The sequence below is a fragment of the Canis aureus genome, chromosome 14, assembly GCF_053574225.1.
Source record: "Canis aureus isolate CA01 chromosome 14, VMU_Caureus_v.1.0, whole genome shotgun sequence".
NCBI lineage: Eukaryota > Metazoa > Chordata > Mammalia > Carnivora > Canidae > Canis > Canis aureus.
The window spans coordinates 4444591-4463166 of record NC_135624.1 but is presented as its reverse complement, the minus strand read 5'-3'; the positions used below and the strand labels follow the sequence as shown (position 1 = coordinate 4463166).

Genomic DNA, 18576 nt, shown 5'->3' with positions numbered 1-18576 from the left:
AAGTCCTTATTAAACAGTCCACCTGTTCCCATGTATTACTTAGTCTGCAGCTAGGCAAGCCCATGTGAACGATTCTGACCAATAAATAACATACAACCCAAAGTTAGTGGTACCTCTCTAAGCTTTATAGGCAATGACGAGCAAGTGTGCTTTTCTCACGTCTCTCATCTGCTGGCTGAATGCAGAACATCCAGAAGATACAGTGTGGCTAAATGGCAGATGCCTGAGTCACCACTTGGAAAGGGCTAAGACACTTATGAACACAACAATGTACTTTCCTTGAATATGAAATCAATTCTATTGTGTCAAGACACTGAGATTTTTGTGGTTGTTTTTTAGAGCAAGTGGAAAACTCTGACTAATAGATCCTATTAGAAGAAACTGAAACATTTGATCATTGCCACCTTTGTGACACGTTTTCTTAATTCCCTCTCGACACCACTGTCTCTATGTTCTCTTCCTACCTCACCAGCAGTTTTCTTAGTTTTCCTGCAAGTTCTTCATTTTCCAGACCTCTAAATGTTGCAATGTCCTAGGATTCAGTCTTTGGACCATTACTCTTCTCTACAAAACATTCTCTTCTTAGAGGAACTCAATGTCATGGCTTTAAGTATCCTCTACATGGTGACAACTCCCAGGAAACAGTCTTGATCTAGCCTCTAAACTCCAGACTCTATCCAACTGTCCACTCAACATCTGTATTCAGATATTTCATAGACATTTCAAACTTAACATGTCCAAAGCAAAACTCTTGAGTCTCCCTCTGTCCCCACACCTTTGCTTTTACATCCCTTCAAGTCTCAGAAAATAGCAAATCCACCCTTCCAGTTGCTCAGGTGAGAACGACTGACCCTTTTCTCTCTCACACACACTATACATCCAGACAATTGGCATAATTTTACTGGCTCCATCACAAAATGTACCATGAATTTAAAAATTGACCTTACCTCCTCTAGTGATACCATCGCTACCCAAGTCACCATGATTACAGGCACACACTATGGCAACAAGCCACAGGTCATCAGGTCTACCTTTTTTTATACCTTCGACTCTATAGTTTATTCTCGACACAGCATCCAAAGTGATACTATTAAAATAGCCAAAAAAGAGTCATATCACTTCTCTAATGAACGCCCTTCTATGGCATCCTGTATTACTCACTTTTACTAGACTAAATCCTTATAACTTATAAGTCCCTACAGCACTTCTTCCCCATGGTCTTTTTTTACTTCCTCTGCCATCCCTCTTCCCAGCTCTCTGCTCCAGCCTGGTTGTCCTCCTTGTTTTTCCTTGAACATAAGAATACTGGCAAAAATACTGGGTTAAGGAACACAGCAGAAGAGGTGCAATGTTCCCACCACCTTTCTCTCAATCCCGCTTTCCTCAAGTCTATAGGAAATTTCCGAAGGATCTAGGGAATTTCAGCACAGCAAGAATAAAGGCAAACCGATACCAGTCTGTGAATCTTATTATAGAGCTATTCTTCCATTCTGTTAGTGTGGCTTGGAAAACACTTGAAAATGAGATAAAGGAAAATGCTGTCCTCTTCCTAAACTTACGAGCTATGGAAAAGTTAAGAGTTCAATTCAGTAAGCACAGTTGAGTACTTTATTTACACTGGGACATAAAGGAACAAAGATGTAAAAGACTGAAGTTGTGCTTCTGAAGAGCTTACTCCTGAAAAAGAGAAATGAATGGGTAACAGACTTATCAAATGGATTGATAGCACAGAGCTATTTGAGAAAATTTTATTATTGAGCTCACTTCAGCAGAATATATACTAGAAAATTTTATTAACATGTAGGAGGTGCAATAATTATAGTAGAGAATCATTATCTTATAATGATCTTAGACTGTTCTAAATCACCTATGTATAGCCCATGGAAAAGAAACTATTGCTCATTTATAATCTCAATAATGATTTTGGTGTCACTAGAAAGAAATACAATATATCTCTTGCAAAAGAAAAAAAAAGGCCAAATTTTCAGGTTCATAAATAACCTAAATCTGTACTTTTTTTGCCATTTCCATGGCTACCAACCTGCCAAAAATCTTCATCTTTATAAAGAAGGGTAACTCATTTCTGGAAAGGATGTCCCTCCTTCCATCCCATCCTAGACTACTCTGAAATCTAGGGTATTATTCAAGAATAAATAGTATCTTAGACAGAAAATCAAAGTTCCACATCTGGTTATCAAAGCTAGTCTTGCCTCTCTGAATCTATTTTCCACTACATTTGCTGAAGAATCTCCACTCCAATTGATGTCTTCCTCCTGTTGTTCCCAACCAAGTGAACTGCTCCCTCTAAATTATGCAAATCCAATCTATTTAAGACCCACCTCAAGTTGTATCTCCCTGATGAAAACTTTTACAATTCTTAATTATGGTTCTTTTCCCTAGTTTTATCTCAGTTTTATAAAGTCTACCACATTGCATATCATTGTTCTTCTTTCCTGTTAGAACCTGAGGTTTATGAGAGCAAGAGCCATGTCACCTACTAATTTCAATTTTCCAAAGTACTTAACACACAGTTAAGAACATGGTAGTAACTCAAATTATATTTACTGATTACCTGACTAAAAATAACATCTATTGTCAATATCCTAGATATACCTGGACTGCTGTTATCAGTATTCAGCATTTTAAAACATACCTCAATTTGTGATGTAGTGGGAAAATCCTGAAAGATTATGTGTACCAATTTAAAATGTACTACAAGCTGCTATTTCTCCTGAGTAATTGAAAAATATCCTTGGAAAATCTGGGAACAGACATGAAAAGTTATAGGGCACCAATATAAATTAATTAAAGAACTGAGGGCAAAAAAGTTTAAGGAATGTGATATTTAAGCCCCTAAATAAAAATTAAAAGAGAGAAAAAGGTGTTATTGATTTGTACAACAATTATTTACTAAATATTTGCTCAATGCCAGAAACAGATGTTAGGTTCTGGGAGGAAAGAAACAAATCTTGGGGGAAAAAGTTTCTTCAAAGAAGAGTGTCAGGAAAACTGGACACCACATGCAAAAGAATGACATTGGACCCCTGTCTTATACCATAGACAAAAACTAACTCAAATGGATTAAAGACTTAAACCTAAGACCTGAACCATAAAAGAAAGGCAATGAGCTCTGAGACACTGATCTTGGCAATGATTTTTTTGAAGCTGACACCAATGCAAAGGCAAAAAAAGCAAAAATAAATTACTTGGGGCTACATCACACTAAAATGCTTTTGTACAAAAGAAAACCAGTGACAAAATAAAAAGGCAAATTACTGAACAGGAGAAAATATCTGAAAATCATTATCTGATAAGGGGTTAATATCTAAAATATATAAAGAACTCGTATAACTCAATTGCAAAAAACAAACATTCTGATTAAAAAACAGAAGATCAAAATAGATATTTTCCAAAGAAGATATACAGATAGCCCACAGGTACATAAAAGATGCTCAAAATCAGTAATCATCAGGGAAATGCATATCAAAACAAAAATAACATTACCTCACACCTGTGCGAATGGCTATTATCAAAATGACAAGAGAAAACAAGTGCCAGCAAGGATGTGGAGAAAAGGTGGGATTGTAAATTGGTGCAGCCATTATGGAAAATAGTACACAGGTTCCTTTAAATACTAAAAACAGAACTACCATATCTACCAATTCTACTTTTGGGTATTTATCTAAAGAAAATGAAAATGCTAACTGGAACAGATATATGCACCTTTATGTTCACTGCAGTATTATTTACACTAGCCAAGATGTAAAAATAACCTTAAGTGTCTGCTTTTGGATGAATGGAAAAAGTAAATGAAGTTAACACACATATTATATTACTATATTATTATTAATATATAATTATTATATTAATATATAATACATGCATACCTATAATGGAATATTATTCAGCCATATAAAAAGAAGAAAATCTTGCCATTTGCGATAGCAGAGTTGGACCTCGAGAGCAGTATGCTAAATGAAATAAATCAGACAGAGAAAGACAAATACCATATGATCTCACTTTGATGTGAAATCTAAAAATAAAACAAAACAAAACCAAAACCAAGCTCATAGATACACAGAACAAGCTGGTAGTTGCCAGAGGAAAGGGGTGGGTGAAATGGGTGAAAGGAGTAAAGAGGCACAAACTTCCAGTATAAAATAGTAAGTCTTGGGGATGTAATGTACCAAATGGTGACGACTATAGTTAATACTACATTGCATATTTGATAGTCTCTTAAGTAAATCTTAAAAGTTCTGATCATAAGAAAAAAAGGTTTTGGTAACTAGGCATAGTGATGGATATTAACTAGCCCGATTGTGATCATCTCACAAGGTATAGGTATATTGAATTGTTATGCTATACACCTGAAATTAATGTAACATATGTCAATTATACCTGAATTCTTTTAAAGTGAGCAAGTCAGATACAGTCCTTGATATACATTCTAGACAAGAGGGAAAAAAAGAATGGAAAACTATAAAACTATAATGGGCATTATGAGGGCAGAAAACAGGAGGTAAGATAGGGAATCTTAGGGGAGTGGCACAGACTTATTTGAGAAAGACTGAAGAGGGAAGATTTCTTTACTAAAAGGGTAACATTTAAACTAACTTAGAGCATGAGAAGTACGTAACTATGAGAAGAGCCTTGGCCTTTTGCCTCACTGAATCTGAGAAAGCAAAGTGGGTCACACTGGAGCCATCTGAGGAACTGTGGCCAGGGTTCTCATCCTTGCGTCATCTGCTCAAACCGGCATGGTCGATGCAGAAATATGGCCTCCATTCTGCCATTTTTTCCATCAGTTTGCAAGCAGATATAGGCTTGAGTTCATTGGATTAAGTGAACATCCTTGAATGGGTCATCCAAGAGACAAGAGTTTCACTGAAGATATCCAAAATACCTACCTTAGTGCTAACTCACTGTACATAAAATAAAAACACTTCAATTATGAGTGATTTAATGTGAAAAAAAATGAAAACAGTACATGCAAAAGATCCCACACAAGAAAAAGCATGGAATGTTTGAAGAAATGAAAGATCAATGTAAATGACAAATGATGAATGGAAGAACCTAACAGAAACTCAATCAGGTCAAACTTTGTAGGCTATGGTAACAAGCTTAGGTTTTACCTTAAATGTAGTAAGAAGTTACTGAGGGGTCTTAAGCAGGAAATAAGATGATCCAATTTAGATTTTTAATAAGATGTTTCTTGCTGTCATCTGAACAATAGATTAGAGTAACTGAGAACAGATGATGAGATAATTTGGAAATAACACAAGTGAGATTATTTTGGAGATCCTTACATTATTCTGTACAAGAAATTATGTATCTCTGATTGGAGATGCAGCATATAAACAGAATGGACAGGAAAAAAGTCACTATGAATCCAAGGTTTCATCCTTTGAGTAACACAGTCAGTGGTGGGGTCGGGGGGAGGTACAGAGTTGGTACAGATTTGACACTTTACACTTGAGTGGCCTGAAAGCTATCTATTTTTTTAAGATTTATTTATTTATTTTAGAGACAGAGTGAGCAGGGGGAGGGACAGAGGGAGAAAGAGAATCTGAAGCAGACTCCCCGCTGAGTGTGACCCTAAGGCAGGGCTCAGTTTCAGGATTCTCAAATCATGACCTGAGTCTTGAAACCAAGAATCGATCCTTAATCAACTGAGCCACCCAAGGGCCCCTTAGGTAGCCTGTAAGATACTAAAACAGAGATGTAGACCACTGGTTATGAGGAAAGAAAGAAAGGAAGGAAGGAAAAAAGGGAAAGAGGGAGGATGGAAAAAGAGAGGGAAATAGAAAGAGGAAGGAAGGCAGGTAGGCAGGGTGAACTGGTGTAACAAAGCAACTTATTGAAAACAAATGTAAGATAAATCATCAGTGTGAAGCAAGTTTTATTATGTAAGCATGAATGGAAATACTGGGTTTTAAGGTAAACTATAAGATTATTAATATCAAACAGAAAAGAAAACTAAAATTACATTGCAAGGTCAAGAACTAATAGATAAAACAATAAGCTTCACCTTGCTTAGAGCATATACCTTTCCTTTCAAAATGCAAACATAAAAAAATGTGATACTTACTTTCTATCTGAATGTGTCTTATCACTTTAGAAAACTTCCACATATCTTACTTTAAGTCTTATAACAACACTTAAATCTGTGAGCTATTGTGGGTACACTTATTACCATATTATAAATGAAGAAAATGGAGGTGTATGAGGTTAGCTTGACATGGGAGTGGGGATAAGATCAAAAGGATTTTTTGGTCCCCAGTCTACTGGTTTTTCCACCATACCTTCCTACTGTGATCTGTATCTTACACTGATCATTGTTTTTGGCAACTTGGCAACATAAATGTAAGTAACTTGAAGAAAAAGGGACTTCTATATAGTAATACTATTTTTAAGTTTCTAAAGTTTAGATAGTATATAAAGCTTTAAGCAACTTGCCATAGAAACTGCAATAATGCTCGAGCCTTTTCATCAAAATACAAACTACATTCGATACTATCACTCTTGAAAGCCCCTTGGGAAATAATGGCTTTTTGGAATCTGCAAGTCAGCGTGACATGGCATGCGAAATTGCATCTCATGCTGAGCCAACCAGGAAAATATATGTCATCACTATGTGACATTCAGAATTTCATCTGGAAACTATAATCTTGTTCTGACTGCTAAAAGGGGGAGAAGAAGACTGCATACAAAATAATTTGGTTGAATTTTTGCTGAATTCTTGCCAGTTCATGTAAAAAAACTAAAATAACTTACTTATTTCCAAAGAAGAACTCTATATTCAAAACCTTTCAATGTACTTATTAACATCACAATGTTTTCTCAAAGAATTTTAAAATTTACTGACATATTTTTGGAATCTTGCAACTCAAATTAATGAATCACTAGAAAAACATCTATATAATGAAACAAAGTTGCAAAATTAATAAACTATGCAAAGCAGAACAATGAAAACAATTCATAATTCCTCTCCCCCAAATGAATGAGCTCTGGATCAAGAAACACACAAAAAAACATTGTAGGCTGCAATCTGTTTTATGTATCCTGTATCTTACCAGTCTAGACTCTCCTGGGCTCCTAATTCTTGTATGCAATACCTTCATAAACCAGTTACCTTATTCCTATTAAAACAGATACCTGTAAATGTGATTTAGTGGTACATAATCAACATTTTGTGTTTTAAATTTGTTGTAACTAACTGTAAAATAAAAAATTAGTAGATATAAGCTGGAATGGCTGACTAACTCACAAATTATTCCCAGGAGCCATGTTTCTGCTAGCCCTCCATTTCCTGGTATCACATCTCATGACAATAAACACAGAGGGGACTGTCACTAGTCTGATCATAGTACCTAACCTCCCTAGTCACAGTGATTGTCTAAGATTATGCACATGATCCAAGGGAGGCCAAAAAAATCCTTGTCAGGTATGTTTTCAACAGATACTAGACAAGATATTTCTCTTTGATGACAGAGAAGTACATGAGTCCAGAGGAACACAGCCATGTACACTGCTAAGTCAAGAAACCTATATTCAATAAAAGAAAGTTAAGCCAACAGGGGAAAAAAAAAAAACAAACAGTCCTGAAGGTATGAAGTCTTTGTTTCTAAGTCATTTCAAAGAAAAGAGTTATCTTTGCTTTGCTTTTTTTACCATTTCAAAGAAAAGAGTTATCTTTGCTTTTGCATTTCTTACCATATTTTCTAAACAAAATATCCCTGTTTTTTCAAATTTAAAATAATTTTGTTTCTGTCTTTTGCAATTAGAGAGCCCTTTCTAATTTAGAAATGTGTTTTCCCTAGTAAAGGACTCACTTATCAATTAGGAAAAACTGGCAATTTTTAAATTTTTAAAAATTTTAATTTAAAATTCAATTTAGTTAACATATAGTGTATTATTAGTTTCAGGGGTAGAATTCAATGATTCATCAGTTGCATGTAACACCCTGTGCTCATTACATCAAGTGCCCTCCTTAACGCCCATCACCCAGTTACCCCATCCCCCCAACCACCTCCCTTCCAGCCACCCTCAATTAGTTCCCTATAGTTAAAAGAGTCTCTTATGGTTTGCCCTCCTCTCTGTTTTTATCTTATTTTATTTTTCCTTCCTTTCCCCATGTGTACCTGCTCAGCCCTCCTAATATCATTACATAGCCCACATAAGCTCCAAAATGCCCAAGCATACCATGGAGTTTACTCCCCTATTTTCCAGGGTTACTTTCTCAAAAACTATTCAACCTCTACCTCCTTTGGCTCTCACTCCTTTCATTATCAGATTCACTGGTCTAACTCTCTATGACACTCTGCCTGAACTTACATATAGAGATGTATTTTTCACTCCTCTAATCTCTTCTCCACCTTTGGAAGATTTCTTCAACTATATTAGCAAGTACTTTTCTTAGGTTAACTGGGTTCCTTGGCATCCTCTCATCTGTCTGTGTCCTACTGGAGGGACTTCCTTCAGACAACGCTACACTTCCATATAGTAACAACCTAAGATTGCAGTGAACTCTAATAATGTAGTGTACCAAAGCATAGGACCATACACTGAGCTCTTAGAGACAAATACGAGAATATCTATTCATATTTACTTTTATCTAAAGATGAGAAAGACACACAGTTTGTTAATATTTAATAAAGTAGATTACCTTGAGGTCTTTCCCCATGTTCTAAGGCTACAGATAACACAATGCTAAGTATACTGAAGGAAGAGTGGATATTCAATAAAGAGAAATTGGCAGGGGCCCTTCACTCTTTATTTTCAATTGTGGCATATTATAATTTACATGCACATAGTTAATTAGATTTACAAATTTTATTCTCTACTTTAACTGAATTAATCCTCATAATTTGGATTTATTTATTTTTGATACACATTTTAAAAAGATTTTTGTGAAACACAAATATTCAAACATATGGATTAAAGATATCACTAATTTATTTAAAAGAAAAAGGCAGTATCTTTCCATTAATTTGGAAGAATATAGTATTGCTACAAAGAAGATGGAAATTTACTTGCCTGATGTCAGCAAAGCCCTTTGATAAAATGGATAAGACTGAAAAATAAGTGTCTTCAGTGCATCAATGATGCCCTTTCCCATCCTGGATATAATGTATCTCAGTGAGGTGACTCTTCAGTGTCAGCCACTAAAATCAATTACTCAATAAACTGAATTAAGAACTAAACCTTTAAGTTTCTATGACATAGTATTAAATTTTATTTTGAAAAAAACATAAATTTTAGTCTCACTGAAATATTATTGATATATTAAAACTATCAAAATAAAAACATTTAAATGTTAATAAAATTATCTTGCATGCTTTACAGCATATTGCTATAAAGTGATACATATATTTAATGCACAAATCAGTAAATAGTATCCTACAGATGCTCAAAGATTTTTACTGATAGGAATGCACCGACAAAAAAGGTGGAAGGCTTCTAAAGATGAATTATTTTCAATTAGCTTCTGTTCTCTGTACTTGTTTTAATTCATTATCTGTTTAGTAATGCTTTTAACAAAACATGAATGAGCCTGCTTCAGATGTGTTCAAGGAATTCAAAAACATTGGTTCTGTGGGGTTTCCTCTTTGTCTTGATCCAGGTTTGGAGTGGACATTTAAAAGAGGAAGGAGTGAGGTAGTGATGACAGTAGTTGAAATAAAATAATTCCAACAACAACAAAAAAATAATTCCAACAGAATGTAGAATTTAAAAGTAATTTCTCAGCATTAAAATAATTTACCTTCTAAAGCCATCTCCATTGACAAAATTCAGTAGTCTATATTCTACTTTTAAAGGAAAAATCAGAGTAAAACTTGAACATATTAAAAGAAACCATACCTAAATATAACTTCTGCTTTATAGTCCTAGAGAAATAAAAAGTGAGCCAAGGAAGTAGTAGAACAAAACTTTTTTTCACTTAAATATGAAATAATTATTTATCTAATTTTCAAGAATTAAAGTTCGAAGAGAAAAAGACATTATGTGCATGCAATACAAATTTTAATATATTTAAAAATAAAAATCAATAAACCTAGTTTGCTTAACAAACTAAACATGTTCTTGGAATTAATAAACAAACACTAATTAAAAGACATTCTGCCTTGGGACGCCTGGGTGGCTCAGCAGTTGAGTGTCTCCCTTCAGCTCAGGATTACATCCTTGGGTCCTGGGATCGAGTCCCACATCAGGCTCCAGCATGGAGCTTGCTTCTCCTCCCTCTGCCTATGTCTCTGCCTCTCACTGTGTCTATCATAAATAAATAAATAAAATCTTTAAAAAAAAAAAAAAAGACTATCTGCCAGACATACTACTACAAGACACCCTAAAGAAGTATAAATCACATTTCTTTATGAACTGATGATTTACTTGAGGGGTCCTCATGTGAAAACTAGCAATGCAAGAAATTCAGGTATGCAGTAGTACCAAATGAGTAGTGTAATTGCCAGGTAGGTCTATAAAAGAGTATCATCAAATGATGAGTGGATATTTTATGAAACATTAAAAAATTCAAAATGTTAAAAATACTTTAAAGCTCCAAACACCTAGACTACTATGGCTGATACAACAAATCATCATATGGCACCTGATGAAATTCTTTAGAAAGATAAGCTTAGAAAGTAATTTAGTCAAAATTTGAATCGTAAATATTTTTTTAATTTTTTTTTAAAATTTTTATTTATTTATGATAGTCACACAGAGAGAGAGAGAGAGAGAGGCAGAGACATAGGCAGAGGGAGAAGCAGGCTCCATGCACCGGGAGCCCGATGTGGGATTCGATCCCGGGTCTCCAGGATCGCGCCCTGGGCCAAAGGCAGGCGCTAAACCGCTGCGCCACCCAGGGATCCCCTTGAATTGTAAATATTATGTTAAGTTATACAGATGGTTAATATTTTTCCTCATAAATTCTAGGTTTAGAAATAAAAATAATTGTTCTTACGAAGCACAAAGGGAAGAAGCAATTTAGTAAATGTATGTTTCTTTATGTTCTCTGGTTACTTTCTGGATGGTATTTCCAAGTTTTTAAGATTTTTGATGTACTTCATTAGATATAACTTCATTTTATCTTAAACCTTTTTCTATTCCAAAAGGGGAGAATATACTTTAAGCCATATTTTATCCCTGAGAGAACAAAATCAACTGCATATTATACAATATTTTCCAATGCTTTAACATTTGCCAATGAAACTGGATATCTAATTAATCACAAAGGGATGGAATTTTATGCTAAACTACATGATTAAAGTAAGCAACTTCTAATATACACAAGTCCACAAAAAAAAATTATTTCTTGTACATTAATACTACTTCCGCCCTATAACTAGGAACATACCTACTCAATATTCTAGTTTAATCAAATTAAGGATGATTTAAACATTGTTAGATAAATAACTGCATTGGTGTGAACCATTTTACTTATAATGCACAGTTCTTAAAATTAGACTCCAAAATACATCAGCAGTGCCTTCAGGAGCAAATATTACTAGCAAAAATTGAAAATCTCACCACTTCAAAGCATCCTACAAGTTATACTGCCTGTGGAAAAAATGATTTTTTTTTTTTTTTGTAATTTCAAACTTGGAGTAATGTTATTAAATGGATATAAAAAAGAAAAGAAGGTAAAGTGTAATGTTTTGTTTTCTTAGAAGGAATACATTTCTTGTATGTGTACAAAGCAGGGTCTTACCTTGAAAAACTTCTACATTTCTCCTTCTTTTATATTCTCTGAAACAGGGCAAGGAAAATAATACTTATCCTATATATCCCTTGTTTGTGGAAAGAAAATTAACTAAATTGACCTATAGGTACTCTTATCTTACCTCTCTCAGAGGGAGAGGCAATTCGGTTAAGTCCTACATCTGTTGATAAGATCTTATATTTTGCTTCAAATTTATCTGTGATCTCACTGTATAAATTATGCCCAACTTTCCTGTATCTCCAATTCTTCCTTCTTTACTCGTTACCTCTCTATACACATACCCAAGTGTCTGTGTAGACGAATGTCTGGAAAGTGGTATACATAGTGGCTGTTCCAATTCCTGTCCACTTCCTAATAACTAAAGCTCCTCTGGCCAACTGAAGTATTTCTGACTCATTGTTCTTAATGAGTCTACAGCATACTAGGCAGTTACCCACCCTCATCTTAAAGTGCTTTTCAATTTTGTCATATATATGTCATATCTACACATGTATACATATGTATGTATACACCCATGTTCCCTAATTCTCAGAATGATGCTTCTCAATCTCTCCATTGGCTCATTCTCCTTACTCTTTAAAGAAAAAGTTGCTCAGAATTTAATTTTGGGCTTTCTTCTCATTTTGCTGCATGTGGTTTCCCAGGGAGATCATGCACTCTGTGGCTTTGACTGTGTAAGATCCCTATATGTTAATGATTCCTAAGCCTCTAGCTCTCCTTGTAAAAAACCTAAGCAACATCTCAAACATGAGAACATTTTTATCAGCTTTGTTTTCTGATAGTCTCACTTAACGGAAAATATTTTCTACATTTCTCCCCAAACTCCAGCTTATGACACTTCATCTTAAGTTACTGGGACAGAGTAAATAACCTGTAATAAGCTAAATAACTTGTACAATCTACTCTTTTTTTCTTAGGATTCAAACTTTCTGGTCACACACATGGGCCTTAAAAAATACAGACTATATTCCTGAACCTATACAGCCCTGGATATGATCACATATATCAAACATGACTAGTTTCTGGCCAAGAGTATATAAACAAAAGTGAATAATACAACTTATATATACTTTTCAAAGAGGTAAGGTGTTGTTCTCTTCTTGTTACTCATTCCTGCTCACCGAAATGCAGACATGATGAACTCTTGAAGCCTCCATTGTGGACCACTTATCAAGCCTGGTAACAGAGGCCACACATAGTAGAATAAGAAATTACCTGACTTTATAGAGAGTTATATGACCTTGGAGTGTTTATCATTAAGCTTTCACATGAGGACAAAATTCAATCTTACTTAAACTACTGTTATTAAGAGATTTCTGGTATTTTCAGCCAAGATTAACTCAACACTAATTATTACAACCACATTACTGAACTAATGCTTAATTTAAAAATACTGTATTTTGAAATGAGGTCAGAAAAAATGTAATTAGAGATATTTAACCTAATAACCTAACTTCATTGTCAAAAAAAAGAATCTTCAAAAAGAAATCTGAAAACGGTTATCTGTAGTATAAACAAAGTGTTTTTAAAATTTCATGATTTTTCATATTTAATTTGCTTTGAGAAAATAAGCTAGAATTTCCATATGCCTGACAAGAAATGTAAGCATCTGAAACATCATAAATTTTTTATTTTTTAAAATGCAGTTCTGATCCTGCGATATATTTAAACTTACACATTAGGGAAGAAAAAAATGTGTCAGAAGTAGTGTTTCATTCTGAGTGTCATCCAGGAATTTAACTGCAACACTTAGTGACACCCAAATAAGGGTGCCAAAACATTCCATGCTAATTACAGAGGTTTAGTTGTTTCCCAGTATATCTTTATTCGTAGCTCTGATGTAAAATTCTTCACTATTTTAGCCACATGGGGCAGGACTGAAAATTTAGAAACCTCCCTTGACAGAAAAGAATGCTCTGAAGTTGGCTGGTTATATATTGGATATTAGAGGGCAGACAGCAGATGACAGATTTTGCATAGACCTGACTTTTATGGCTGGTTATGCTATTAAGAAATGAAAGAAGGCAACTAATAACCACAGAATCACTACCATAACCTGGAACTTTATGTGTGTGTGTGTGTATGTGTGTGTGTGTGTGTGTGTGAGAGAGATAATCTCCCACAGGTGCATTAATACACTAAGGTCACCAAGGTGCTATTTAATTTTCAAGTGTTATTCTCCATAATTTCCTAAACAGCAAAGCACCTCACATAGCACCAGGAAAAAAATCTGTCATGTGGAATCTGAAGAACCGAAAAAAACAGTACTCAAATTGAGAAAGGTTTTTTAAAAAAGGATGAAATAATTTAACCTATTATTCTTTCTTGGTAAATCAAGGAACAATGTAAACATTTATATTGAGAGATTTGTTTTTATTTATAGCGATTCAACACTTCCATACAACACCCAGTACTCATCACAAGTGCCCTCCTTAATCCTCATTACCTATTCCATTGACTGATGAACAGGATATCATATACACATAAAATGGCACATTACTCAGCCATAAAAAATAACGAAATTTGCCATTTGTAACAACATGGATGGAGGTAGTATTATGCTAAGCAAAATAAATCAGTCAGAGAAAGACAAATGCCACATGATTTCACTCATGTGAAATTTAAGAAACAAAGCAAATGAGGAAAATAAAAAAAACTTTCCAAGAAACAAACTCTTAACTATAGAGAAGAAACCAACAGCTACCAGTGGGATGTGTGACATACATAATCTGGAACTTTAAAAAGAAGTCTCACAAAATTTGTTTTCACTACATATTTTTTAACTTTGGATAAGTTGCTTGACCTCTTTATGAATCAATCTCCATAATTATAAAATGAGGGGTTGGATTGGATAATTTATTCCAAGATACATATATAATCCCATATGATTTTTCTAAATGTATCTGTATGGCTCCCTCCTTTGCTGGCTTCAAGTATCTAGTCAAACTTTCCGTGATATCTACTCTGACTACCCAAATTAATTGCCATCCCACAGTCCACTAACATTCTATAGACTTTTTTTTTTCCTATTTATTCCCTTTGTGCTTCATTTTGGCAAGTTTCTATTGCTAGGTCTTCAAGGTCAATTTCTTCTTCTGCAATGTCTGGTCTAGTGCTAATTCTAACCAAGCACTTTCTCCCTTCATGTATATTTTTCAACTCTAGAGTTGGGTTTAGTTCTTTATTATATCTTCCATTTCCTTCCAAAATGTACTAATCTTTCCTTAAATATCTAATTCTATCATTTACACCATTTCTTAAATTTATTTCTATTGGCTTATTTTTCTCCTACTCAAAGATTCCTACTTCTTTGCATTTCTATTGGTTTTTGATTGAATGCTTGACATTGTGATTTTAAGTTGTTACATGTCTGGATCTTCTTATATTCTTAATAATGTTGGGCTTCATTTTGCCAGCATTTAACTTACTCATTGTTTTTTCCTGTTTTAGAGGCTTTTTAAAACTTGTTTAAGGTGAGTCTAAGGCAGCCTTTACATTTTTTATCATTAGCTCCACTATAGAGGCATGGCTTTTCTGAGATCTCTATTGAATGTTCTGAATAATCAACAGGATTGTATACTATGACAATAGGAACCTGAATGCCTTCCAGCCTTGTGTGAGCTCTGAGAACATTCAGATCAAAGTTGCTAGACCAACCTTTGCCAACCATTAGAGTCTCATCCTATGCATGCGTGTCTTACTATTTAACAAACTCTATGAGAACACTATTGCTGATTTCTGGAGCTCTTTGGCTATACAGCTTTCTCTTTCTAGAATTTTATGCCATGATTTGCAGTCATCTCCACCACCTACGACTTCAGTTACTCTATCTCCCTAAACTTCAATTCAGCAAGACACCTGAGCTCAGCTTAATATACTGCACCCATTCTGTGGTCTGGAATGTGCCTTTAGCCAGAAAGCCAGGCCAATCCTAGGGTCAACAGTTTTGTATCCTTTCTATGACGAATCACAGTCCTGTACTGCCTAGTGTCCAATGTCTAGAAACTTTGTTTTCTCCCATATATTTGGACAAGTTTCTTTGTTATTAATAGCAGGAATATAAGTCTAGACCCTATTACACCTTCATGGTCAGAGGCTAAAGTTCATTGTGGTTTTATCTACTAAAATTTACTATTACACCTTCATGGTCAGAGGCTAAAGTTCATTGTGGTTTTATCTACTAAAATTTACATCATTAATTATCACAACTTAATTTATTATTATCTTAGTATAATATTTAAGAAGATAAATTGAAAAGACTTCTATTATTTTAACCATGTACTTACAGTGCTTTGGACTAGGGAAGTAATGTATAAACATGTAAGATAAAAATAACTACTATTTTTTAAAGAGCTATCATTTATGGAGCATCTTGCTTTTAAAAGTTTTCATGTCCATTACAGACATTTCATCAAGAATTCCAAATTAATTTTCATAACATTTCCAAAACATAAGGTAAACAGCTGTCATAGCTTTTAGGAGCTTTCTTGTTTTCAAAAATAGACTCCCTAGGAGATTATTTAGAATTCTGGATAATATATTATCTTCATGTGAGACATGCTTTTATTCTGGCTTGGCCTACTCTATGTGCCTGAATCACTGAAATAGTGTTGTTCTGCTGTCAACACATTTCCAACCACCAAACATATGTTCTCCCTGTAGACAGTTATTTAACACTGGTTAATTGTGATTGGAGAGGAAGATGTCTGCTTCTTGTTGAATAATCACAAAGCAAAATCAAGTCCAGTGAGGTATCACCAAGCTTTGTCTTCATGTGCCAAAAATACTACCTAATTGTTGGGAATGAACTTAAGATTAAGACTGGCATTTAAGTTGAAAATATAAAAACTAATTTTAATAAGAATTTAGGCATAAATTAACACTGACACTTCTCCACTGTAAAATTCACTTGGAATATTTAAATGTGTATTTCATAATAATGTGAATATACTTAACACTAACTGAACTAGACAATTTAAAGGTTATAATGGTAATAGTAAAAAACAAACAAGATGTGTAAAGGCTACGAATGCACTACCGAATTTGTTACCACTTATGAGATGCAACATAAATAATGAGTAAAACAGTGATTAACTTCATTTAGAAGTAGATACAAAGGACTCATAAAACATTTTTTAAATTAAAATTGAAACAGGAACAGTACTCTACTTAAAAATAGAACAAAATTTTTTGAAATTTAATCCTAAGTAAAGAAAATGGTTAGTACAAAGGATTCGCAAGACAGCACTATCACCAAGGCTTCTAGAAAAGTAAAAATAGTGAACATTCAAAAAGATACACAAATCATAAAGAATAAATATCTATGGTCATAGTTTCTTTTTTTTTTTTTTAAGATTTTATTCATTTATTCATGAGAGACATACAGAGAGAGAGAGGCAAAGACACAGGCAGAGGGAGAAGCAGACTCCATGCAGGGAGCTGGACGTGGGACTCGATCCCTGGTCTCCAGGATCACACCCTGGGCCTCAGGTGTCGCTAAACCACTGCGCCACCAGGGCTGCCCTATGGTCATAGTTTCTATATAACCCTGTGTCATGTAATTTCATTTAAATCTTAAGCATTTTCCCTCACTTATATTTATCCTTTCTATCACCTATATTCATCCTTAACAATGACTTTAAATCAATTATCAAGTTTTAAAGAACAGGACTAAATAGTAAGTAGGAAGTCAGGTTATGTAGTTAATATGCCTACAAGATTAAATTTACTTTTATCACATGATTCTTTAGTAGATGGAAAAATATTTATGTTCAATATTTGCAGAGATAATCTAGCTGAGAAAGTGAGAGAAGGGAGAGGGAGAAAATTGAGATATTTTGTGTTTTCCAGGAATTCACTTTAAGAACAAACCCACTATTGTTAGAAAGTTCTCTATGGGTCTCTAGTGTTTTTGCAATTCTTAAAAGTAGAGGCAGTGAGTGCCTTTGTGCCCAGTTGTGTTTTCAAGGATATCTGTATAGCATATAGCCTCTAAAGACAGAGACATTGTCCTCCTTTTGAGCAAAGGGCAAGTTTGCTTACGGCCTTGCAAGTTGCAAATAGTGCCTCACTCCAGGGAAAATGGCAGGCATGCCTTCACCAATTACAAAAAGTTCAGGTTCCCTAAATTGAGGGTTCCTCTCCTCGTACATAATCCATTATTGTGTATAGGTATCATCTGATCTTCCTGATGCAACTCTGTGGGAATTAGGCTTAGGTCAGAGACACAAGAAAATGTTAATACTCTTGGTTACTGCTAATGCTGTAAGATATTAAAGTTCTTTCTCTCCATTCCAGGAGTCTCATGTCTCTTTAGCTGGCATTCATGAAACTGTAACCCGGATAACTTGATAACTTATTATCTTAGAGATAGGGTAAAATCACAGACCTGTTAGAATTCTTGACACATACCTGTTATTGTTTTTGTTTTTATAGGGCTGCTGGCATATTCAGAGGCCTGATATGATTGCTGTTTTGCCAGGGGTGCACTTCCAACAGACACCTCATCCTCTTTCTTTCTGCTAATTGGTGTAACAAGAGGAACAGCTATGACAGGCTGCTAGAGAGAGGCAAAAGAAAACACTGATTTACTTTTTTAAGCAGTGAAGGGTAAACATGGCAACACTGAGCAAAGTCCCTCATAAGTGGTGTTGAAGCTTTATTATTTTAAATCAATCAATCAATATGTAGCTCCCTTGGTCCTTCCCTGCATCTTCATCTGTCTCTCTTATACACACAGATTCACACAGGGACACTTGATAGTTTCAGTGTGAAATTACAATTCTGTGTGAAAACTAAGACAGCTTGAAAATATATGGAATTTAAAATTTCAGTAAGAAGCATCAAGATAATATGGT

The 18576-nt window shown here is 34.5% G+C and overlaps 1 protein-coding gene across 14 annotated transcripts in view; it reads right to left on the bottom strand.

Moving 5' to 3' along the window:
- VPS13B (vacuolar protein sorting 13 homolog B) overlaps positions 1–18576 on the bottom strand; it is a 718401-nt gene that overhangs the window by 392247 nt on the left and 307578 nt on the right. For 13 of the 14 annotated variants that reach the window (XR_013351405.1, XR_013351406.1, XM_077846720.1 and 10 more), the window contains one exon: positions 18131–18278. Coding sequence is in view for 12 of the 14 variants with exons in the window: in XM_077846720.1 (XP_077702846.1) it covers positions 18131–18278 (148 nt within the window). In the remaining 2 variants the exon portion in view is untranslated. The remainder of the gene's footprint in view (positions 1–18130; positions 18279–18576) is intronic. The other variant, XM_077846712.1, reaches the window with a different exon arrangement.